Genomic DNA, 25,268 nt, shown 5'->3' with positions numbered 1-25,268 from the left:
TAATTAGCAACACTGATTTCCTCATCTTTTCCTCATCTTTTACTACAAAGAATGGAATTCACTTTATTTTATTTTTTTTTTTTAATTTTTTTTTTAATTTTTTTTTTCAACGTTTTTTATTTATTTTTGAGACAGAGAGAGACAGAGCATGAACGGGGGATGGGCAGAGAGAGAGGGAGACACAGAATCGGAAACAGGCTCCAGGCTCCGAGCCATCAGCCCAGAGCCTGACGCGGGGCTCGAACTCACGGACCGTGAGATCGTGACCTGGCTGAAGTCGGACGCTTAACCGACTGCGCCACCCAGGCGCCCCTGGAATTCACTTTATAATATGCCACTTCTCTTTTATTGGGGAAGCTCTGCTTTTACATATATTTGTATGGACTATACTGTCCTTTAATGTTTATTTGTTTTGAGAGAGAGAGAGGGTGGGCAAAGGGTAGAGAGAGAGAATCCCAAGCAGGCTCTTTGCCATCAGCATAGACCCTAACATGGGCTTAGTTCGAATCATGGATCATGACCTGAGCTGAAATCAAGAGTTGGACACCTAACCCAGGTGCCCCTGGACTATATTGTCTTCTAAAATATTGAAAATAACTTGTTATTACCTATAAGGAGTATCAACATTTTCTTTTATGTTTAGATTCAAGCTCGTACTCACAGTGAACCAGAGGATTAACTGATCCATGCATTTATTTGTCACAAAAGGCATTCAGGCATTTCACAACAGTTTCTTCTGTAAAAAAATGTAGTTTTGGGACACTTGGGTGGCTCGGTTGTGTCCAACTCTTGATTTGGCTCAGGTCATGATGTCAGTCATGAGATTGAGCCCCACATCAGGCTCCATGCTGGGCATGGAGCCTCCCTAAGATTCTCTCTCTGCCCCTCTCCCCTGCTCATTCTCTCTCTTATATGCACTCTTTCTCTCTCTCAAAAAAAAAAAAAAATATTAAAAGTAGTTTGTATTATACATTTAACTACATATAATCTTTCCTGACATTAAACATTAAACATTTGAGTGGTAGGAGAGATCATTTCTATTTTAATTTATGATATCATTATGAAGTGAATTATACATTTATTGAATAATTTTGACTTAGGATTTTTGTCAAAATATATTTAAGTACAGTTTTAAAATTTCAGTTTTCTAGTGAACCTCATTTTAGGGATAAAGAATATGAATTTTCTAATTTATTATGAAAAGTAGTAATGTTTTATGCTGGGATTAAATTTTTTTTTAATTTAAGATACAAGTTAATTATGGAAAATACAAACATATAGAAAGTAAAAATTTCATTCAGAGATTTTCAGTTAAAGTATTTTATGGATGTGATTGAAAAGTCTGTGTTAATTATATTTACTACTACAAATAATATTAAGATAGTAAGTTTGAAAAACTTCAACCTGACATGAAACTTCAACATTATTTTAAACTTTTAAGCTCCACTTAAAAAGTATCAATGTTATAGTTAGTTAATACATACATAATGGTAGGCTCTTCTTTTTTATTTTTTTTTTTTTATTTAAAAAAAAATTTTTTTTTTCAACATTTTTTATTTATTTTTGGGACAGAGAGAGACAGAGCATGAACGGGGGAGGGGCAGAGAGAGAGGGAGACACAGAATCAGAAACAGGCTCCAGGCTCTGAGCCATCAGCCCAGAGCCTGACGCGGGGCTCGAACTCACGGACCGCGAGATCGTGACCTGGCTGAAGTTGGACGCTTAACCGACTGCGCCACCCAGGCGCCCCTAGGCTCTTCTTTTTTAAAGAATTCACTGTAGTCAGGGTCACTTGGCTGGTTCAGTCAGAAGAGCATACGACTCTCAGAGTTGTGAGTTTGAGCCCCATGTTGGGTGTGAGCTTATGTAAAAAACTGAGTTAATTAAAAAAATCTTAAAAAAAAAAAGAATTCAGTTTAGTCCAAATCAACTAGTTACTGGGTACCTGCTGTATGCACATGTTATTTACTGTAATTTTATCCCTTTAAGGGTATGTCTTCCTCTTAAAAATTTTTGTTTAATTAATAAACTTTTGGAGCAGTTTTAGATTTATAGCAAAATTAAACAGGAAACTACAGAGAGTTCTTTTGTATTCCTGTGTATGCACAACCTTCCTGGCTGTCGACATCCAGTCACTTGACTGATTTCCCAAAAACACCTGAACCAGAAATTTCTTTATCTACCATGTGTGAAACTTCAAGATGAACACAAAATTAATGCAACAAATCATGTTCTACTTAACATTTCAACATTCCAGATGTTGGCTTTTTCAAGTCTTGCTAATTTTAACTGTGCATTTTCTATACAATGTTGATCAAACCTGGAACTTCATTAGTTATCTGAATGACTAGGTTTTTTTTGTTGTTGTTTGTTTTGTTTTTTTGTTTTTTAAAGAAATAACCTAAAGTAAACTTTGAAACCATTCTCTCTAGGGATTGGTGTATTTCTAAGCCTACTTTTTATGTAGACCTCTATTTGAATATTGCTTTTTATTTTATGTTAAAATGACTTCCAAATCTTTCAATATATGACAGACTTGCCTTTCTTCAAAATTCTGTATCTTTTATCTGTTTAATTGACTGACTTCATCTGTGGGCCTGCTTTTCCAACTAAAGTCAGTTTTCCACTTAGATTGTAGGCCTTGATGTGAGACCTTAGGGAAAATTGCTTAGAGAGACAGGATTTTGTCAAGATTTTAAAGAATAGATAGTAGTGTAATAGTCACAGAACATGTTCCAAGCACATATACATTATACAAAGGAAAAGTGACCTAATAAAGACAATCCTTTTGGTAGTAAATTAAGCCAGGTTGTTGGACCAACCCTTTTTCTGAAAGTCATTTACAATTCTGAATAAAATTTAAGAAGCATCTTAATGGCATTGAAAAGCTTGCAAGCCGGTAAGGCATTATGAAGCTAAATCTTAGTGAAAGCAGGAACTTAGATACATGGAGAATGGAAGCCACTTTTCCTGGTGAACTTGAGCCTTTGTTTTCATGGTCTTGTGGATGGAAGAAAGCAAAGCCAAGGGGCTAATCAGAGTGAGAAGTCTAAGATTTTCCCTTATGACTCTCAAAGTTGTACACCCTTGGGGTAAAGATCAACTGAAAGCCAACCCACCTCACTCTTCCACCTTCACTTTGGGGACTCCAGGGAAAAATGTCTTTGTGTTAAGCAGAGTCAAAAGGTGAAAAGTCCCTGAGATGATGTTCCCACAAGTTGATGCTTTTATGGATTTGCAAATCAGATGTATCCTTTGTTCTAGTTCAAAAAGCCTCAAGTCATGCAGACTAGTCTGGTGCTTGGTAAAAGCAGATGCAGTCCCTTTGGAAGAAGAAACTTTGAGTGCAGATACCAAATATTTTTTCAAATTGCAGGTTAATACTTTAATTCATGATATATGAATCAACCATACCAGGCTCTCGTTGCCTTGAAATTTCTTTCATCTTTTCCAAGGGATTTGGCAGTTACTCCTGTCTTCATTTGCATTAATTGGCATGTGGTAGCTAATTCTTTGGCATGTATTTCTGTTTCCTCTGTTTGAGTGTATCTCCCATTATCAACTTTGTAAAGCACTTAGCGGTTGCCTTGCCATAAAACATAAAATTGTGATTATGTCTACAGTAACGAATAGTTGTATCATTAATGTCAAATTATACCCTGCTGCTCTGTTTTCATGCCTTTTTTGTATACACAGTAACTTCATTTTATTGCCTAATCATAGTATAATTTTTTTTAACATTTTGAATAGCAGTTAAACTCAACATGTAGTACTATGTACACAAATCTAGTAAAAGGTTATCGGTATGAAACACCTGTTACTAGTTTTGCACAGGCATTGACAAATGTCTTAACAGCAGCCTCTCAGCAATTGTAAGATGTATTTAGATTTCAAAGATACCAAAATGTAAAAGAATTTTAGAATCAAATATGATATAAAATGTGAACTTTTAAAAAGAATTTAAAAAAAAGGAATAGACTGTCTAGAAATTGGAGGGGAAACCCAGTAATTAAAAACCAGTGAATGTGGTTAATATGAGTTTAGACAACTGAAGAGAATTAGAGAATTGGAAGGGGGATCCTAAATACTTTTTGAATATAACCTAGGGGACACCTGGCTGGCTCAGTCGGTTAAGTATCTGACTTCTGCTCAGGTCATGATCTTGAGGTTCCTGAGTTTGAGTCCCATGTCAGGCTCTGTGCTGACAGCTCAGAGCCTGGAGCCACCTTCAGATTCTGTGTCTCCCTCTCTCTGTGCCCCTCCCTGGCTTGCACTCTTGTCTCTCTCTCTCAAAACTAAATAAACATGCATATATATACATATATATATATATATTCATATATATATATATATATGTATATATATGCATGTTAGTGTGGAAAGGTTTAACATGTTTAATTGGACTCTGTAAAGGAGAGGAGATGAAGAATGAGACAAATGTAGTATTTGAAAAGATTACAGGTGAGAACATTCCAGGATTAATGAATATCCACTGAATTTCAAACAGCATAAGTAAAAATAACTCCATTCCAAGATACAGCATAGTGAAACTGTAATGGTTTTGCAGAAAACCAGAGAAAGGGAAAAATCTTAAAAGCTGCCAGGGAAAAATTCTCTTCAAAGGGATGACAGATTAATAGCTGATTTTTCAGTAATAATGATGGAAGGGGAAAAGGTCGACATCATTAAAGAAAAAACTTACCAGTCTGTTATTTCCAATCAATGAAATTTTTTCAGAGGAAAGTGAAATAAAGCCATGTTCAGCAAAACAAAACTGTTCAATTAACCAGGAAAATATAACAATTTTAGATTTGTGTATACCCTATAAATAGTCTCAAAATAAAGCAAGCATTGACAGAATTACATGGGTAATTCTGAACATTACCAAATTCTGAACCCAAATGAACATATGGGGTTTTTTTCTATTTGACTTGATTTAGTAGTTTTTTTTAAAACTTCAGTAACTGATAGATTGAATAGACAAAATATCCATGGGCTCCACATGGAGCCCGATGTGGAGCATGAACCCTTGAACCGTGAGATCACGACCTGAGCTGAAATCAAGAGTCAAATGCCTAACCAACTGAGCCATCCAGGTGCCCAGGAGTACGTTTAATTTTGATAAATCATTATCTATTATATAACATCTTGGGATGAATGGCATAAACATAATGTGTAAATGGATATAGTCTTACTTAGGAACGTGGAAATGAGATTAAGTTAATAGCAGTTTCTTTCGCAAATCTTTCTAGTAGTAATGGTGATACAAGGAAATTAGGAGGTTTATTATAAAAAAATTACTCATAAAATACTAGATCTAGAAAAGGATGATCAGATGTACCTTCTGAAGGACATACATGGCAACACCTATGTAGTATTTTTTGCCAAAAAAAAAAAGAATCTAAATTTGATAGTTTCTAGATCTACTAATGAATTGGAAATATAGAGGGCCGAGGAACATGTCAAATGACCTAAGAATAAGCAGTCAGCAAAGTCCTAATGTGAGAAATACTATTTCACAAATGACCCAGTGTCTTCAACCAATAAATTAGGCCAAAAGTAAATGTAATGGAAACCCATAGGTTTAAATAGAGCTAAAAATACACCAACCAAATGCAATTTGTGGACTCTATTTGGGTCCTGATCTTATCAGACTTAAAAAAAGAATATTTGTAAGCAAATCAGGAAAACTTGAACAGTAACTGATATAAAGGAGCTGCTAATTTTTTCAGATGTGATAATATTTCATATTTTTTAAAAATTCCTTTTAGGAATATGTTTTGAAATGTAGATGAAATGATGTGTTTGTTTCAAAATGATCTAGTTGAGAATGGGGATACAGGTGAAAGATTATTGTTCATGCATGATTTGATAATTAAAGCTAAGTCATTACACAATTCTCTCTACTTCTATAAGTATGTTTGAAATTTTGTTTAATAAAATTTTTTTAGAAATTAATGAAATAATACATGTAATGGAAAAGATCAACCAAATAAGTTGTGTCTTTGATAAAACTAATGAGTCAGGAATATAAGGTTCATGGTTATATAGTTCTTAAAAATTTCACATTATAACTACCACTTCCAATGCCATTCACAAGGCATATTTCATCTTTTTAAAAAAAGCTTTGTCTAATCTTTATTTATTTTTTGAGAGAGAGACAGAATATGAACAGGGGAGAAGCAGAGAGTGAGGGAGATGCAGAATCTGAAGCAGGCTCCAGATCCTGAGCTGTCAGCACACAGCCCGACGTGGGGCTCGAACTCACGAACCATGAGATCGTGACCTGAGCCGAAGTCGGATGCTCAACCGACTGAGCCACCCAGGCGCCCCAAGGCATATTTCATCTTAAAGATAATATGTTGTTAAAAATTGTGTTTAATTTTGCTTAACTAGTGCTTCTCAAACTTGATGAAGCACAGCCATTTTTGGTTTTCTCCTTTTTGTCTAACTTCACATTGTATTTGCCATCATAGTGAACAGTGTTCCTAAGTACTTGCTCAGGAAATTCTGACTTCTCCAGTTTTATTTATTTAACACAACTAGGTATTGTACATCTTTGATAATATCTTGCTGTTTTCTATCTGGAATTCCCTCCTCCTTGAGTATATCTGCTTATAATCTGTGAAAAACTTTTGAGTGGTTCTGCTACTCAGTTACTTACAATTTTGAGGGTCCATAACTTCCTTTTTATTATTTTAGTACTTTTTATAACTGTGTCACTTGTGCTATTTTTCATTTATTTGTTTATGCCTCTTTTCTATGGAACAGTGAGCACTTTGAGGATAAGATTACGTATTTTTTTGAGGTACAATTGATTTAAGATTATGTTTTACTTGTGATAGCCATAGAGTCTAGTACTGTTAATTAGTTGGTATGTATTTATTAAATGTATTTTGAGGTAGCTAGGTTCTGTCAGAAAAACTTGACGGATGGCCTGAAAGATGAATTACCATTAATAATGTTTCTTTGTGTGTGGGGGGGGGCGCCTGGGTGGCTCAGTTGGTTAAATGTCCAACTTCAGATCATGATCTTGTGGTCTGTGAGTTCGAACCCCGCATCGGGCTCTGGGGTGACATCCCAGAGCCTGGAGCCTGCTTCAGATTCTGTGTTGCCCTCTCTCTCTTCCCCTCTCCCACTCACTCTCTGTCTCTCTCTGTCTCTCAAAAATGAATAAACATTAAAAAAAATAAAAGTAATGATTCTTTTGGGGGGCAGGATTTATCTTCTTTTGGTAGGATGTTAGAAACTATATTATAAATGTAACTGATTGAAGTGAACTTTTACAATGCAACTCATGCAAGTTGGAAGCTTCACAGTATTGGTTGAAATATGTATATGCATTTAAAAGTTTATGGTTTTATTTATTTTTATGTATTTAATTAATGTTTAATTAATTTATTTTTATTTAGTTAATCAGTTAATTAAATTAAATTAAATTTATTTTTTTCAAAACATGTTTATGAACCAAAATTAGTGGCACAGTGCTAACAGAATAATCTGTTTCTAATTCTAATCAGAAGAAAACCTATTTGATCCATTTTGTGAGGATACTTGAAATATGTTTAATAATAAAGACAACCAGTGTTCTGTTTTTACTTTTATTTGCATTTATTTGTTGCATAATTTACTCTTGGCCATAAGTTTTTGTTTCTTCAGTTTCTTCTGCCATATATTTTTCTTCTGTGCAACTTCCTCTTCTGGTTTAGGAACAATCTGCTCTTTTTCAGTAAGGATCATCTCAATGTGGCAGGGAGAGCTTATGTATGGGTTAATCCGACCATGAGCCCTGTTAAGTTCTATGCCGCATTTTGGGGGCTTTGTTCACCTGGATGTGCTCAGTGACCAGAGAATCTACATTTAAACCCTTAAGTTCAGCATTACTCTCTGCATTTTTAAGCATGTGCAGTAAAAATTCAGCACTCTTTTTGGGCCAGCGACTCTGTGTCCAGCCCCACTGTTTGGCCTGGGCACATCTACCAACTCCACCATTGTAGCGTTGGAATGGCACCCATTGCTTCTGCAAAGTGACAGCTTTCAGATACTTGGTGGCTTTTTGGATATGCATACCGTAGATGGTCTGGGCAGTTTCACATGTATTCTTGAAGTGAACACGAAGATTTGAACCTCTTGATTTACATGAATTTGTGGTCTTTTCCGGGTCATGTGAATAGCTAACCATTTTCAGAGATCACCTTGGGCCACTTACAGGAAGAGCAAAAGTTTATAGTTTTAAAAGTTGAAAGAATACTACAACCCAAATATCCTTGCATGAAGGAAGTAAGGTATTCCCTTATTCTTACCTGTACTTACCCCTTAAGAACTAGGTGAAATTGTATGGGTCTCTCTTTTTTTTTCTAATTTTTTTATGTTTATTTTATTTTTGAGAGACAGTGCAAGTGGGGGAGAGGCAGAGAGAGAGGGGTACAGAGGATCTGAAGCGGGCTCTATGCTGACAACAGAGAGCCCTATGTGGGGCTTGAACTCATAATGGTGAGATCATGACCTGAGCTGAAGTTGGATGCTTAACGAACTCAGCCACCCAGATGCCCCTGTATGGGTCTTTTAATTCCCTTTCCTACTAAAGCATCCCCACAGGAGAGTGGATCTTAAGATGTAATTTAAGTAATCGCATTTGTCTAGTGGCCACCCTATTGGACAGCACATCTCTCTCTCAGTGTTTAAACCTCATGCTGTGGTAATGGGGAGCCATCGAAAGTATTTGAACAGGAGAGAAGAAATGACTAGATTTAAATTTAACAAATCCCATTAGTAGCTGTGTATAGGGAGGAGAAATTGAAGCTATAAAGACTAGTACATAGGGGGTGTATAGCTCAGTGGTAGAGCATTTGACTGCAAACACTAGTACATAACTACATAACAGTTCAATTGAAGGACTATCTTAAACAATGGCAGATGGTTGGACAAATGTTTGCAAAATCAAAGGTGATTTTGTAATTATTTCATAACTACTTATTACATTGGATTATGACCAGCTTGATAGCAGAGTCTGTATCTTAATGGTAACAAACATTTTGAGTAATTGCTAAATGGCAGGCATTGTTGAATGCTTTACATATATTATCTCATTTAGTGCCTTCAGTACTCTATGAGGTAGGAAATATTATAGATGAAGAATGGATCAGAGAGATGAAGTAACCTGCCTAAAGTCACACAGCCCATAAATACAAATATTTGATAGGAAAAGAATACAATTAAAATCATTAGGCAAGGGGCATCATGAAATATTTAAATGTGTTGCCCAGAATATTCCTGTTTTATGTGAGTTTCCTAGTTTTTGGCACATCGTAGGTTATAAAAATAATATTAATACTTGAGCATATACTTTGTGCTAGGCATTGTTCTAAGCCCTTGAAATAGATTATTTAATTTTCACAAAGATACTATCAGACTCATTTTTATAGAGGATAAAATTGATGTGCAAACATAGGATAACTTGTTTAAGAAAGTAGCAGGGCAGGTATTAAGAGTCTACATAATTGGACCCCAGTGTTCCTGCAGTATATAATACATTTGTGGGTTGTATTTAATTAATGTACAAATGCAGAGAGAGACCATACCGTGGTGTTTCAGTATGCCAAACTCTTAACCATGAAAGTGACTAAGCTTGAAAATTTAATTAATATGGTTTCTGGGTGTGTGGAGATCTTTCTTTTTATGGTTTTTGGCAGTAAAATGTAGATTCTCTAAGAATTTTGTCAGGCTGTGTGGAATGTGGCTGTATTATGTGTTAAATTGTTTATGGCCCTGAGTTTACTGACCCCAACTCTTTTCCTCTTATTTGCTCACTAAAGTAGTGCTTATAATTCAAAGACAGTATAGTGTAGGGGAAGGAGTACAGTTGGAGTCATATATCTTGCACTTTAATCCCAGCACTATCAATTACTAGCTGTATGACTGTAGACAAGTTATATGTTCTAGAACATCCCTTTTCTACAGAATGGGGAAATGAAACCTCTGGATAGGTTTAAGGAATAAATGGGATGATACATATTTTTTTAAAATACCTGCTGTAGTACTGAGCACATGGCATGTGCTCAAAAAACTGTAACTGCCTTACTTTTACTAAACAAAACATATTCAGATTTAAGTACCATTTCTTTCCTTATGATTGTTCAAATTCCTAGAAGAACTCTGTACCTGACAACCAATTGGTAACCCTGACCTTTAGACTTTGAACCAGATATTGTAGAGTTCCTAAGTAAACTATGAGGAGAAATGCATGAATTCTTTATGGTGTTATGAGACTGTTTTGTATTGAACTTTTACAGAAAGATAATCCTATGCTTTATTAAAAGCAACAATGGTAAGGAAAACTCCACCTACTTGTATTTCTGGAATCCTATCCTGAATGGATAAATGAGTAAATGAATAAATGAATAATGTGCTAGTTGAAAATGAAAATAACAAGTATTGGAACCCTTGAGAAAATTTCTCATATGAGGTAGTTCTTTTTCTGAGATATTTCCATTTTCTTTCTCAGTCATCATGTAGATAGTGGCAATTCATGATCTGATTTTGGAACATTATATAAATAGAAAAAACAAATACACAAAAGGTCAGCAGTCTCTGCATATTCTGGGAACATTCTTTTAGCAATTCTGATTTGTAGTGTAATGCTTTTATTTTAGGGAAATAAATTACTTGAGTTCCCTTTATCCAAGAGCACTGCCTAACTAATAATATTTAATGACTAAGTAGGACTTCTGAGTATCATTGAAATTTACTGCAGTAAAGAAGTATTGAGAGGAAGGAAATAAATCTGAGCATCATTTTTAATGATGCAGTGTATATTTAATGACATTTCTGAAGAATCCTTTTTTCTTTAAATAAACTTTGAGATATAACTTACAGACCATAAAATGCACAAATTTTAAGTGTCAGATTTCATGTTTTGATATAAACAAACATTTGTGTAACCACTATATAAGAGAACATTTCTATCACTTAGGAAAGTTCCCTTTGTGTCCCTTTGTAGTCCTCCAAAGGACAGCCAGCCAGTGATCTAATTTCTGTCACCATAGTCTGCTCTAGAAGTTTGTATAAATGAAATCCTACAGTGTTTAAACTTTAATGCCTGGTATTTCTTGCTCAATATGTTTTTGAAAAATTTTAGATCTTTTTTTAATGTTTATTTATTTGTTTTGAGAGTGCGAGTGCATGAGTGGGGGAGGGACACAGAGAGAGGGAGAGAGAGAATCCCAAGGAGGCTCTGCACTGTCAGCACAAAGCCCAAGGTGGGGCTCAAACTCACGAAACCATGAGATCATGACCTGAACTGAAATCAAGAGTGAGAGGCCTTAACCGACTGAGCCACCCAGGTGCCCCTGTTCTTGAAATTTCTATTTGTTGTTGTATCAATGGGTCTATTAAGTGTTATTCCTGAATAGCATTCCACTGTATGAATATACCACGATTTCTTTGTCAGTTAACTGGTTGATGGAATTTTGGGTTGTTTCTAGCTTTTGCCTATTAAAAATAAATCTGTGAATATTTTTGTATGTTTTTGTAGTTATATATATTTTTTCTCTCAAGGAGGGGCCGTGTGGTATGTCTGTGTTTAATTTTAAAAGAAACTTCCTATTTTCTAAATGATTACATCATTTTATACTGCTACCAGAAGTGTGAGTTCTAGTTGCTCCACATCTCCAACACTTGGTGTGGTCAGACTTTTTAGTTTTAGCCATTCTAGTGGGTGTGTAATGGGTATTCCATTTGATTTTTATTTGCTTTTCTCTGGATAACTAATGTTGTTGATCATGCTTTCTTACACTATTTGGTCATTTATGTATTCCCTTTTGTAAAGTGTCCGACCATTGTTGAGTTGCTGTCTTTTTAGTATTGATTTTTAGGAGTTCTTTATATATTCTTGGTGTAAGTCCTTTGTTAAGTGTATGTATTAAGAATATTTTCAGCTCATGTATGGCTAGCCTTTTCATCGTCTTAATGGTGTCTTTTGCTGAATAGATGTTTTTAATTTTGATTACGAGTTATTTATTTATTTAATTTATTTTTGGTTTGTGATTTTTTTGTGGCCTAGCCAAGAAATCTTTGTCTACCCAAAGTTGCAAAGGTACTCCCCCTATATTTTCTTCTAGAAGAGTTTAGTTTTAGTTTTTATGTTTAGGTTAATGGTGTATCTCTGATTTTATTTTATTTATGTATTTTGTATTTCTCATTAATTCATGAACAAATATTTATTGAGCACCTGGTCAGTGCCAGGCATTGTTTAAGCACTTGGTATCCATTAGTAAACAAAAAGAAGTTGCTCATGGTAAGCCCTTAGAAAGGCCTTGCACTTGTGAAGCCTACATTTTAGGGGAAATGACAGACAATAAATTAATAAATAAATAATATGTTATGGTAGAAGGTGAGAAAGCACCACAGGCTGGGGAAACACAATAGTGTCAGGTAAAGGTTAGTAAGAAGATTTGCAGTTTTAAGAAAGGGTAAAAGTAAGCTTTCTTGAGAATGCCATTTAAGGAATGACTTGAAGAAGATGAGGGAGTTAGCCATTCATCTATTTGGGGGAAGAGGCTTCTGGGTAGAGAAAACAGCTATTAAAAGACCATAAGGTGGGAGTATGTCTGGCATGTCCCAGTAACAGCCAGGGACATGAAGTAGAGGGTGATAGTGGATAAGATCACAGAGATACGGGAGGGAAAATTGTTTAGAATCTTACGGGACATTGTTAAGAGTATAGCTCTTTGTGTGAGTTACATGGGAAGTCATTTGAGGGTTCACTATACTTAAAAGACATTTTATTTATTTTTCTTTTTTAATATAATTTATTGTCAAATTGGCTTCCATATAACACCCAGTGCTCATCCCAACAAGTGCCCTCCTCAAAGCCCATCACCCACTTTCCCCTCTTCCCCACCCCCCATCAACCCTCAGTTCTCTGTATTTAAGAGTCTCTTATGGTTTGTCTCCTTCCCTCTCTGTAACTGTTTTGCCCGTTCCCTTCCCCCATGATCTTCTGTTAAGTTTCTCAAGATCCACATATGAGCAAAAACATTTGGTATCTTTCTCTGACTGACTTATTTCACTAGGCATAATACCCTCCATTTCCATCCATGTTGCTGCAAATGGCCAAATTTCATTCTTTTTCATTGCCAAAGTAGTATTCCATTGTATATTTAAACCACATCTTCTTTATCCATTCATCAGTTGGTGGACATTTAGGCTCTTTCCATAATTTGGCTGTTGTTGAAAGTGCTACAATAAACATTGGGGTACATGTGCCCCTATGCATCAGCACTCCTGTATTCCTTGGGTAAATTCCTAGCAGTGCTATTGCTGGGTCATAGGGTAGTTCTATTTTTAATTTTTTGAGGAACCTCCACACTGTTTTCCAGAGCGGCTGTACCAGTTTGCATTCCCACCAACAGTGCAAGGGGGTTCCCGTTCTCTCAGCATCTATAGTCTCCTGATTTGTTCATTTTAGCCACTGTGACCGGTATGAGGTGGTATCTCAGTGTGGCTTTGATTTGTATTTTCCATTAAAAGACATTTAAAACCACACTTATGTTTTCCTGAATATCACTCAAGAGATTTCATATTATTGTTTCTTCAGATTTGTCACTTCATACCTGCTTAATAGGAATGAAAACATGTTTTTTTTTTCCTGACACGTACATATATTTAATATTGTTTTTCTTATTCCAGAAAGATCCGGATTATCTGAAGCTATGGTTGGACAATTTTGTTTCTAGCTATGAACAATTCTTAGATGTTGACTTTGAAAAGCTGCCTACCAGGTATGTAGAAACAGTGCCCTCCTTAATGCCTATTGCCCATTTAGCCCACCCCCACACCCAGTACCATACCAGCAACCCTCAATTTGTTCTCTGTATTTAAGAGTCTCTATGGTCTGTCTCCTTCTCTATTTTTATCTTATTTTTGCTTCCCTTTCCATATGTTCATCTGTTCAGTTTCTTAAATTCTTCCTATGAGTGAATTCATGATACTTGTTTTTCTCTGACTGATGAATGCGCTATGCTTACCAGTATGGTTTTATTATAGAGGCCTTAGAAAATAACGTGGAAGAGGCGAAGTTTTCAAAGCTGGATTTAAATATCATAAAATGGGAGAAAAATTCAAATTTTGTGGAAAAGTGCAAGTGAAAGTATAAGATCACTTCCCAGGTGAAGTTTTTACTGTATATGAAACCATCTTGAAGACCTTGTAGATGTTAGGTAAGAGAGGTCAGGTTGGCTAGGGTAAAAAGCTGGAGAAATGAGGAGGCACTAGACACTTCTAGCCACAAAAGGAACTCCATTTTATACATATATTGATATGGAAGGGGAGAAATGGGTGGTGGTTGACGATGAGAAAGAGTATCGAGAGAATTAAAAATCTTCAAGGAGGAAAGTGCAGTTTGGGGATGGACATACGCAGTAAGAGGATGGGCATGGGTGAGTAGAGTCTGGAGAATCAGGAGCCAGATCATGAAATGCCATGCATGCATTGCTAATGGACTTTGATTTTTTGTTATGGAAGATATGAGGCTCTACTATTTTCTGCATGAGATTGTCATAATCAAGTTTGTTTTTTAAAAGTCCCTTTGGTAGCAGTAGGAGGTTGAATTGGAAAGAATTGAGACTGAAGACAGGGAAGCCCAGTTAAGAGGCAATTTTAATAATTCAGAGAAGAAATCATTAGAGCTTTGGACCAAGGCACTGAACTTAAAAGATGTGCTTAATGCTCAGAAAGCACTAGTGCTTCATTATTTATAAGTATCGTTTCAGAGTTCTGTATTAGACTATTTATAACAGGTTTTAAATGTTGAAAAATGTTAAATCTTGAGCTCAAAATAATATTACATACTATTGATTTCTACTCTTCAAAGAGTATTTTTATAGTTTGTGCTTATAAGTGCTTTTATTTAATAATTTGCAGCTCACATTAAAACATGAGCCTAACAGGGCACCTGGGTTGCTCAGTTGTTTACGTGTCCAACTCCTGATTTTGGCTTAGGTCATGATCTCACAGTTTGTGAGATGGAGTCCTGCATCGGGCTCTGCACTGACAGCTCAGAGCCTGCTTGGGATTCTCTCTCTCCCTCTCTGCCTCTCCCCTGCTTGCATGTACATGTTCCCTCCCTCCCTCCCTCCCTTCCCTCTCTCTCTCTCTCTCTCAAAATAAATAAATACACATGAAAAGAAAAATAAATCATGAGCCTAAGGATTTAATGGGAGTCAGGATTTGGGCCTTTGAATGCTTGGAATATTGGAATGAAGTCTTTTCAGTTTTGTAAGATGCACTTGTTATACATGTCTTCTTTCTTGGGAGGTCATTTCTAAAAACATTGTGTAGAAGTATATTGCCACTATATTTAAAATCAGATGAAAAATGCCAGCACATTGCTTTATTCATGATTTAGTTGGCTTATTTAAAATTTTATTTCAAATCTGCCAGGAAACTACACCATGAATTTAGATTTTACTAATAGAAAACTTCTAGTTTTTCAAGTGAATACTTTGTGGCAGATGTATAAAACTAGTCAGTTCATCTTAAAGATAAGAAACTCATAGATAATCCTCATTTAAATTAAACTGACTTTCTAAAACTTCTAAGTTAGGGAACTTATAATGCAAGACGAGGAGTGCTTTTACCAGAATTTAAAGCCTTGAGATCTAAGCTGGACTTTTTCCTGTGTTAGATGGAGACAACAATGGGCAGCTGTTTAATACAGACATTCAGTAGCCAAACAGAAGAGTGGAACAGATTACTGGAGATTGGGAAATTTCAGCAAAAGGAGCTTAGTATTTGGAGGCAATAAAGTACTGGTGGTGGGAAAATGCTTCCAAATTCTTAAATATTCATCACATTAGGAACATGGCCAAAAATTTCAACTTTACCTCTAAGTTATGTTCTAACCAAGCCCAAATTTTATAATGAGTGTTAGTAAATACAACAATAGATTTCTCTTCTAGAAGCTAACTTTTTCCTGTCTAGTAAAATTTTAAAAAATGCAAATAGAAGATAGGACAACTCAGGAAAAAGGGAACTAATCCTTTAAGTAACTAGGATTGAATATTAGGAAGTCTCATGTTTCTTTGTTGACTTATGTTTTGGGAAAAGTGAATAGGAATAGTTTAGCTTAGTCTTGAAAATCAGTTATATTTTTAAATTTAAATCTTTATTATTTTGAAGTTACTTTGGTTTTTCTAATCACCTCTTTTGAGCTCTTTAGCAGGAAAAAAGTATATATAAAAATGACAGTTTTTCTGGTACCACCTATAAATAAGAGAGAATGGAAGAATCCAGAATACAAGTGAAGTGATGCCCAGATTAAAATGAAACATGTGTTTTTGTGATGTGGTTATAGAATTTGGCAACCTTGATAATGTGCTTTGTGAGTTCTGTATAATTAAAGTCAGGTGTTTATTTTATAAAGCACTTTATGCTGCAGGGTGGTTCAGAAAGAGGCTAAAAATATTAACATATATATTTATGAGATTATTGGTAATGTGCCTCAAATTTTTCTGGCTACAATGAATAAAATAGCTTTATACTCAGTATAAAAATAGTAGTAAGTCTTCATATTAAGCCTTATCTGAAGAAGAGACTATTATCAAGTATAATTGTCATTTAATTATAGGAGCTCTTCATGGTGCTCCTTTGCGATTGGGTATTTTTCTTTCTTTATTTTGAGAGAGAGCGCGCACACATGGGGCGAGCATGAGTGGGGAGGGGCAGAGAGAGAGAGAGTCCCAAGCAGGCTTTGCACTGTCAGTGCAGGGCCCATTGCAGGATTTGATCTCACAAATTGTGAGATCTCACGGTTTGGGAGATCATGACCTGAGCTGAAATCAAAAGTCTGACACTTAACTGACTGAGTCACCCAGGCTCCCTGTGATTGGGTATTTTTCTTAATAGAGATAGGAAAATTAGTATTTAGTGGTTTATGAAAAGATTCTTAGGCTTTAGTGATGGTGTATTTAAAATATATTACATTTTTATAGTTCTTTACATATATCATAGCTAAAAATGTACATTGACTTTTGGCTTCAGAACCCTGTGAAATAGGGCAGATGATATTACAATTTTAGAGATTAGGGCACCTCAGAGATTAAATTAATGCTTCATGGGACAGAGGTGGAACTTAAGTACACAGGTCTTTTCACTTTGATTCCAGGGGAATTGTGAGAGAGAGTAGCCAGTCATATCCAGTGTTGGTTTTTGTCTGTAAAGAAACTGATGGTCGTCTTATCCAAAAACCAGTTGTCACAAAATATTGAAATGTTACTTAAACAAAAAAACTTAGAAAAAAATTGAAATGTTACTTAAAAATGTATTAATGTGGGGTACCTGGGTGGCTCCGTCGGCTGAGTGTCTGACTTTGGCTCAGGTCATGATCTCGCGGTTCATGAGTTTAAGCCCCGCGTTGGGCTCTGTGCTGAGAGCTCAGAGCCTGGATCCTGCTTCAGATTCTGTGTCTTCCTCTCTCTCTGGCCCTCCTTGCTCATGCGCTCTCTCTCTCTCAAAAATAAACATTAAAAAAAATTTTTTTTAATGTATTAATGCTCCTGCTTGGGGTTCTCCATCTGTTTATCTATTCATCTGTTTATTTGTTTATTTCCTTTCCTTGTGCTGGTTATCTTCTCTCCCTCTTCTGACCACATAGCTTGGGAACCTATAGGTAGCTGAATATTGTTTATTTAGTAAAGCAGTTGACAGATATTAAACCTAGTTATAGGTACTTCATTTTTATTTGCTAGTTATTGTTTCTTTTAGAAATGGTATACACACATACATATATACATATAGATTTTATTTCTAAGTAGACGTTGAACTAATTTACATTCTAAAAATTTTATTTGAAAATAGCACAATTGAAGGTAGTAAAGAGACTCTCTTTCTTACTCTCTTTTCTGTAAGCTTGTTCTGAAGTAAGACTACTTACTCTGCTCTACTAATCTTCTAAAGTGTCACACTGATCTTCTGGTGGTGCCTTGCAAAGTACGAGCACCTGAAATAAAAGAGCTTCTTAGGAATTTGAGGTGAAAATGCAATTGTTTTAAACTGCCAAAAATTTTCTTCCTGTACTTAATCACCCTTCTTACTTTTTCCCCTTAATTGTAGGGTAGATGATGTGCCTCCAGGAATATCTCTACTTCCTGATAATATTCTGCAGGTTCTAAGGATCCAGCTACTACAGTGTGTTCAGAAAATGGCAGATGGGTTAGAGGAACAGCAACAAACTTTGTCAGTTTTGCTCGTCAAGTTCTTCATTATTCTTTGCAGGTATCTGTATAAACAAACTAGCTATCTGTTTTAAATAATTATCAAAAGAATAATGCATTTATTATTATTAATGGTGTTTATTGCTCATTTGGAGCTTTAAAGATTGCGTGCACCTTCTGTGAAAGGCTTTTGATTTATTATATTGGAAAACCATTTATTTGTTTGTTTATTTATTTAGTTAGTTAGTTAGTTGGTTAAAGTAGGCTCCATGCTCATTGTGGGTCTTGAACTCACAACCCGATACCAAGAATCACATGCTCCACTGACTGAGCGAGCCAGATGCCGCTATTGGAAAGCCTTTTAGTTACCATACTTAGTTGTACAGAGATTCAGCCAAGATTAAAAAAATAAAAATTGCTGTAAGGACAGTGATGGGAGTTTTTACCTAACCCAAGAATTTGTATTTTCTGTGTGGTCCTCACCTGTAAACCATACATACATTTTTAGTGCTGTGCATTATCATTTGTGAAATGTATTTTTCTAATCTTTAATTTTATAATTTTGCCAAAGAAAGTATAATTATTTTATAGTCTATATTTTCCGGGTTGATAGCTGATTAGGTCTGTGGTACTTAAATTTTGGTGTGTATAAGTATCAACTGGGAAGCTTAATAGGAATACAGAGCTTGAGCCTTACTTATGAAAATTCTGACTCCAAAGAGTTTAGGCAATCTAATTTTTCTTGAATTGAACATTAACCGTCATATATAAATTTAAGAATGGTTGGGTTAGGGGCACTGTATGCCTCCTCTCTTGTTTTTGGAATACATTTCTTATAGTATGTACTATTTTTTTAATAAATATTTTAGAATTAATTAGTAGTCAAACAGGGATTTAATTTACTGTGCATTTATTTACGTTTCCTTCATTGTTCATTGCATTTGATGCAGGAATCATGGAAAAATTGAGTAATTATTGCTAAAACGTTTCTTTCCTAATTTAGGCTCTTCCAGAACTGTAGACACTTTGCTGATTTTGTGCTCTTTATCATCCTTAAAATTTAGAAAAATAATACAAGAATTAAAACAGTTGAGGAAAAAGGGTTTACTTAGGTGATAAGACATGAGTTGGTGTGTTGATTTTTGTCCTGTTAACTACTTAGTACAATTTTAAAGAAATCAGATATCCTGTAGATAAATAACTGTTTCTCTTTTGTTTCTGCTTTGTGATATTTTTCAATTTTTCTATAATAAATAAATGTTGATCAGCATGTACTTCTTAAATGTTTCTGCTTATAGTAGTAGTTAAATGTTGCATGAGGTGTATTTTACGGTTTTAGTGGGAAAGCAGTTATATAACCATATTGATTTTAAGTTTTAATAAATGTCATTTACATTTCATTTGCCAACATGTATTTTCAAAATTCAGCTTGAATACATGAGCATACATTTTTCTCATTATTCATGTGTAATAAATATTCTTTGTTTTTCCTCACAGAAATCTGTCTAATGTGGAAGAAATTGGGACTTGCTCTTACATTAATCATGTCATCACTATGACAACACTCTACATTCAGCAAGTAGGTGTGAATTAATATATTCCTTTTGTTGCTTTACTGAGAGTAACTAGGTTTTCCTTTTTCTTTTAATATTATAATTAGTAAAGTTAAATGTTTTTAGAGGAGGTAATAATTGAGAAGAGAATTAAAGTTACCATTAGGAACTATATATTTTAGACATCTTAAAACATATTATCTAAAAGAGAAGCAATTGTTAATACATTTTATTTTAATCAAAAATTACTGTTTTATAAATGGCTTTTTACAGTGATATAATTTGTCAACTTATGTATTATTTATCATCAAATATTCCTCTTATTGAAAACATATTCTTTTTTGCAAAGATGATTGGGTATCCATTTGAAACTCTTCCTAGGCCATATTTAACATTTGAAGGGTTATATCTAGTCCATATGATTAACTGACTCTTTAAACTCAGTTGGAACTTAGGTTTATTTGAATAAAAATGATTTATTAGATGATCAATGAAAGGTGTTGTCTTTTAATGATGTAGATAAGAATGTTAAGCAGTTTTAACATTTTTAACTAAATACAATTTTATGTTTAACTCTACTTTCAGTTAAAAAGCAAAAAAAAAGAGAAGGAATTGGCAGATCAGACATCTATTGAAGAATTTGTTATCCATGCATTGGCATTTTGTGAAGGTTTATATGATCCATATCGGAATTGGAGGCATAGAATTTCAGGGTATGTCTTATAAATCATAATGTTCACTTAAAACCTTAATGTCGTAAATATATGTAATTCTTCAATGCAGGTCTTATTCTCTATGAAAAAAATTGGTAAGATGTGTATAAGACCCCTATCTCTATCTCAGATAGAAAGCTATATTGGAAGTAATGAATTAGTAAAAACTGCCACTTCCAGATAAATAATTTGCTCAGAATTTTTATTTTGTAATGCAGTTGAATGCTAATAATCAGATAGTGGCAGAGGGGCAGAGAGAGAGGGAGACACAGAATCCGAAGCAGGCTCCAGGCTCTGAGCTGTCATCACAGAGCCCGAAGCGGGGTCGATCTCACGAGTGGTGAGATCATGACCTGAGCCGAAGTCAGATGCTCAACTGACTGAGCCACCCAGGCGCCTCTCCAGGTTCCACTTAATATTCACTATTGGTGAACCCAACAGTTGAGTACCTGGAAAAAGAGAAGTATTGTGTGCAGAGTGCCTGTCACAGCCTTACAAAACAGATAGAATATAGGATGATGGGTTTGCAGCTTAATGACAATAGTTAATGACCAGTTCAGGGCTCAAAAAGAAGAGTGCTCCATTTATAGTCTTTCTACTCATTCATCACTTTGGTTCTTGACTAATCAATGTTCTTTCCACCCCCACCCCTCCCACCACCAAAAAGGCTTTATTACATACAGAGAGGATGGGTTCATTCCTTCTTGGCTGCTGCCTTCCTCATGGCTGCCAGGTTGCTCATCTTCTCTCTCTTCCTCTTAGTTTGTGTGTGTGTGTGTGTGTGTGTCTCCCTACCCTTTTCTTTAAAAAAAAAAAATTTTTTTTTTTTTAATGTTTGTTTATTTTTGAGACAGAGACAGAGCATGAGCAGGGAAGGGGCAGAGAGAGAGGGAGACACAGAATGTGAAGTAGGATCCAGGCTCTGACCTGTCAGCACAGAGCCTAATGTGTGGCTCGAACTCACGAACCTTGAGATCATGACCTGAACTGAAGTCGGACGCTTAACCGACTGAGCCACCCAGGCGCCCTTCCCTACCCTTTTCTTGATGAACCTGAGGGCATTCTTGTCCTTGGAGACCTTGAGCAGCTCTATGGCAGCAGCTGTGCCTTGGCTTGCTCACATTCTTAGTCACTTTGTGGCCTTTGTTGAGGCCCACGTCTATAGGGTGGCTGCTGCTCCGCAGTACTCAAGCCAGTGTTCTCTCTATTTTGACATATTTATGCCAGGGATTGCTTAAGAAAATGGCATCTCTTGCTCTCACTCTTGGTACTTCTGCATCTTCCACCTTAGATATGTTAGTAATGGCAAATCTAAGATAACGTTTTAAGTTTTGAAACAATGACAGTTTTTCTTTGTAAACAGAAAGACATATACAGAAAGAGGAACATAAAATCAGTCTGAAAATGACAGGAGAGGTTTTTAAAGGAATCTTAAGAACAAAATAAATTTAAGTTGGGAGAAGGAGGGGCGTCTGGGTGGCTCAGTCGGTTAAGGGTCTGCCTTTGGTTCAGGTCCTGATCTCACGGCTTGTGAGTTTGAGCCCCATGTTGGGCTCTGTGCTGACAGCTCAGAGTCTGGAGCCTGCTTCTGTTCCTGTGTCTCCCTCTCTCTCTGCCCCTCCCCTGCTCGCTCTTGCTCTCTCTCTCTCTCTCTCTCTCAAAATTGAATAAACGTTAAAATAATTTAAAAAATAATAAAGTTGGGAGGAGATAAGATACAAAAAGTAGATGTGATAACAAACTAAAACAAATAAAATTGGTAAAAGAAAACAAAAACAACTTTTGAGAGCCAACAACAAGAAGAGATTTAAACACTGTAGCATAGAAAGAGAATTCTACATATATAAGATGACAACAGGAAGAGGAACAAAGAGTAGGGGATCAGTGGTGGCATTCATGAGTATGTGTGCAATATACATGCCAGGAATTATGCTGGAAGCTGTCCATGTATTATCTCTAATAAATGTAATAACAATTTTGCTACGAATGGTAAGAACTACATTAGAGGTAGATGGTAAAGCAGAGGTTCAGACTCCTCTTACTTTAACTTTGATAAGGAAATGAAACATAACTGCAAATAAATCCTGGAATTAGGAAAAATCTATAGCTCATGGGAGATCTATATAAGGGAGCTATAGCAGTAACTTACACCTTATAAATTAATCTGATTCTGAAGTTAAGTGGAAACTTGGAATGTATATATTTTCTTATTTATTATTTCTGTTTGTTGCTTACAGAGGCATTTAAAATACCTTGTTTCATAAAATATATAGATTTTTTTCATATCTCCATATGCAATTTGATTTAATTGAATAGATTTGATTAATCTATTGCTTCAGTTTTGATTCTGTTTGTAGCATTTTACTGATTTACAAAGATTTTGTCAAGTGTAACTAAAATAGGTGTAGGGAAAGAATTCTTCCCTGAAAAGGACTTACTCAATTCAAACATGTATGTAGAAGTATATTTATCAAGTTTCTACTTTGTGCCCAGTGTAAGTTTAGTAGGACTCATTACCTGCCCAAAGATAAAAACAAGTTAATTAGATTTAGTTATGCCCTGGGGCTCCTACTGGCCAAATCTAAGACAATGGATACATGAAAATAATTAATTGTTGAAAAGACTTATAAACTGACTGAATTGGTAGAGCCTGTGATTGTTGATCCCTGGGTTGTGAGTTTGAGCTCCACATTGGGTGTAGTTGAGTTAGTTTACTACTAAAAAAAAAAAAAAAGAATTGGGGCACCTGGGTGGCTCACTTGGTAAGCGACTGACTCTTGATTTTAGCTCAGGTCATTATCTTATGGTTGGGAGATGGAGCCCTATATTGCTTTCCCTGCTGAGTGTGGAGCCTGTGTATGGTTCTCTCTCTCCCTCTACCCCTCTCCCTGCCCCCCCCCCCCTCAAATTAAAAAAAAACAAAAAAAGAATTATAAACCATTCAGAAAAAAAGGAATTAATGAGTCCATACCAGTAATAGATGATAAGTAGATGATAAGTAGGGTGGATGGATGGATGGATGGATAGATAGATAGAAAGATAGATAGATAAAGGGAGAAGGGAGGACACTTGTTTATAGTAGAAGGCCAAGTGCCAATTAGTAAATGTATAAGGGGTGTTGGGAAAAAAATCAGCATTTTACACAAATTATAAGGGAAGATATGGATCAGGATGCTAAATCTAGGGAAGTTTTGGTAAGCAGCATGATTTTTGCATGGTTTTAAAATGCTTCACCAAAGATTACTTCTTCATTGCAAAAGAAAAATTAGTAATTATTTTGTACAGTACTGGATAGTACATTGACTGGATTATCAAAATTAACATCAGTGAGAAGCACATGGATATCTGGGCCTCCAACTGTGGTGCTCCAAGGACACGTTATTGCTTTTATAGTATTCCAACCAAGAATGCATAATCTGAATCTAATTGAATGGAAACATTAAGGAAACCCAAAATGAAGAACATTTTAATGAATAAAAGGAGGGAGTGTGGGACAGCATTCTTTAAAAATATCATAAATGTTTCAGGTTAAAGGAGTGAAAAAAGCCATGACAGCTAAATGTAATATCTGGATAGGAAGCTATACTAAGAGGGGGAGAAAATGCTATTAAGGATATTCTTTGGTCATTTGACAAAACTGAATTATGAATGGTAGGTAAATGTATTATGTTACATGTATAGAAATTTATAATTATACTGTGTTATTGTGTAAGACACTATCCCTTTTCTTAGCAAGTATTCACTTAAGTATTTAAAAATGCCAGAATGTACATAATTTCCTTTTAAATGCTCTGAAAAATGTTACATGTGTGAATATATGTATATATAAATACATGTGCATTGTATATATGGGGAGAGAGTAAGCAAATGATAAAGCATTTGGGATAAAATTTTAACAGTGAACCTGAGTAAGATATTTGAAGTTCTTTGTACTATTTTTATTCTTGCAAATTTTGCGAGAGCTTGAATTTATTTCCAGATTAAAAGTTTAAAGATTAAGAAAGATAGTTATGTCCTAGGCATGATGGCAGCACAAAAAAGAAGCACAAAATAATTGATCAAAGGACATGAACTTAAAAAACTAAGATGCAAACTCGTTTTGCAGTCCTCAGAAGATTGGTATGTATTAGCATGTCCTAAGTGCTAGATGCTTGACCCAAATATCAGATAATGATGAAACAAATAGGCTGTGTTCTAAAAATGGTACAAGACTAAGTTCATTTTTAGTTCTTCTGTCTTATCCTATTGAAAACGTGTAGTGCAGACTACTCATGCTCTAATGTTTTTGTTATGTATAACGGTTTTCATCCCTTTTATTTATGTTAGCATATTAAATTTTGCTACAACAATAATGGGAACTGTATGTTCATAGTTACATTTAATACAGCGCCTTTAGAATGAGTCATGAATCACAAATTGTGGGAGTATATTTTTATTGTGTTACTAAAGTGACAGCTTTTATTGTTTGTAGCATAGTAGTTGGATAGGATATTTGTTTTTTTGGTTTTTTTTTTTATTTCCTTAGTTGAAAAGACAGTTATAATTTATTTTTGGTTTTTTTTTTATGCCTCTCAGCATTTTATTTATTTATTTTTTTAATATATGAAATCTATTGTCAAATTGGTTTCCATACAACACCCAGTGATCATCCCAAAAGGTGCCCTCCTCAATACCCATCACCCACCCTCCCCTCCCTCCCACTCCCCATCAACCCTCAGTTTGTTCTCAGTTTTTAACAGTCTCTTATGCTTTGGCTCTCTCCCACTCTAACCTCTTTTTTTTTTTTTTTT

The 25,268-nt window shown here is 35.2% G+C and overlaps 1 protein-coding gene and 1 pseudogene across 10 annotated transcripts in view; one reads left to right on the top strand and one right to left on the bottom strand.

The window, feature by feature from the left end:
• The window catches only part of NBEAL1 (neurobeachin like 1), a 172,979-nt gene that overhangs the window by 10,388 nt on the left and 137,323 nt on the right, over positions 1–25,268 (top strand). For 9 of the 10 annotated variants that reach the window (XM_049615135.1, XM_049615133.1, XM_049615129.1 and 6 more), the window contains exons 3-6: positions 13,690–13,781; positions 18,112–18,273; positions 19,710–19,791; positions 20,351–20,478. In XM_049615135.1, coding sequence (XP_049471092.1) covers positions 13,690–13,781; positions 18,112–18,273; positions 19,710–19,791; positions 20,351–20,478 — 464 coding nt within the window. Of the gene's footprint in view, positions 1–13,689; positions 13,782–18,111; positions 18,274–19,709; positions 19,792–20,350; positions 20,479–25,268 lie in introns of those variants that run through there. The other variant, XM_049615137.1, reaches the window with a different exon arrangement.
• LOC125911294 (60S ribosomal protein L17-like) lies at positions 7,549–8,182 on the bottom strand (annotated as a pseudogene).

This window comes from Panthera uncia, assembly GCF_023721935.1.
Source record: "Panthera uncia isolate 11264 chromosome C1 unlocalized genomic scaffold, Puncia_PCG_1.0 HiC_scaffold_3, whole genome shotgun sequence".
NCBI lineage: Eukaryota > Metazoa > Chordata > Mammalia > Carnivora > Felidae > Panthera > Panthera uncia.
Note: the sequence above shows the minus strand (reverse complement) of the source record. Positions and strands in the feature narration are given on the sequence as shown.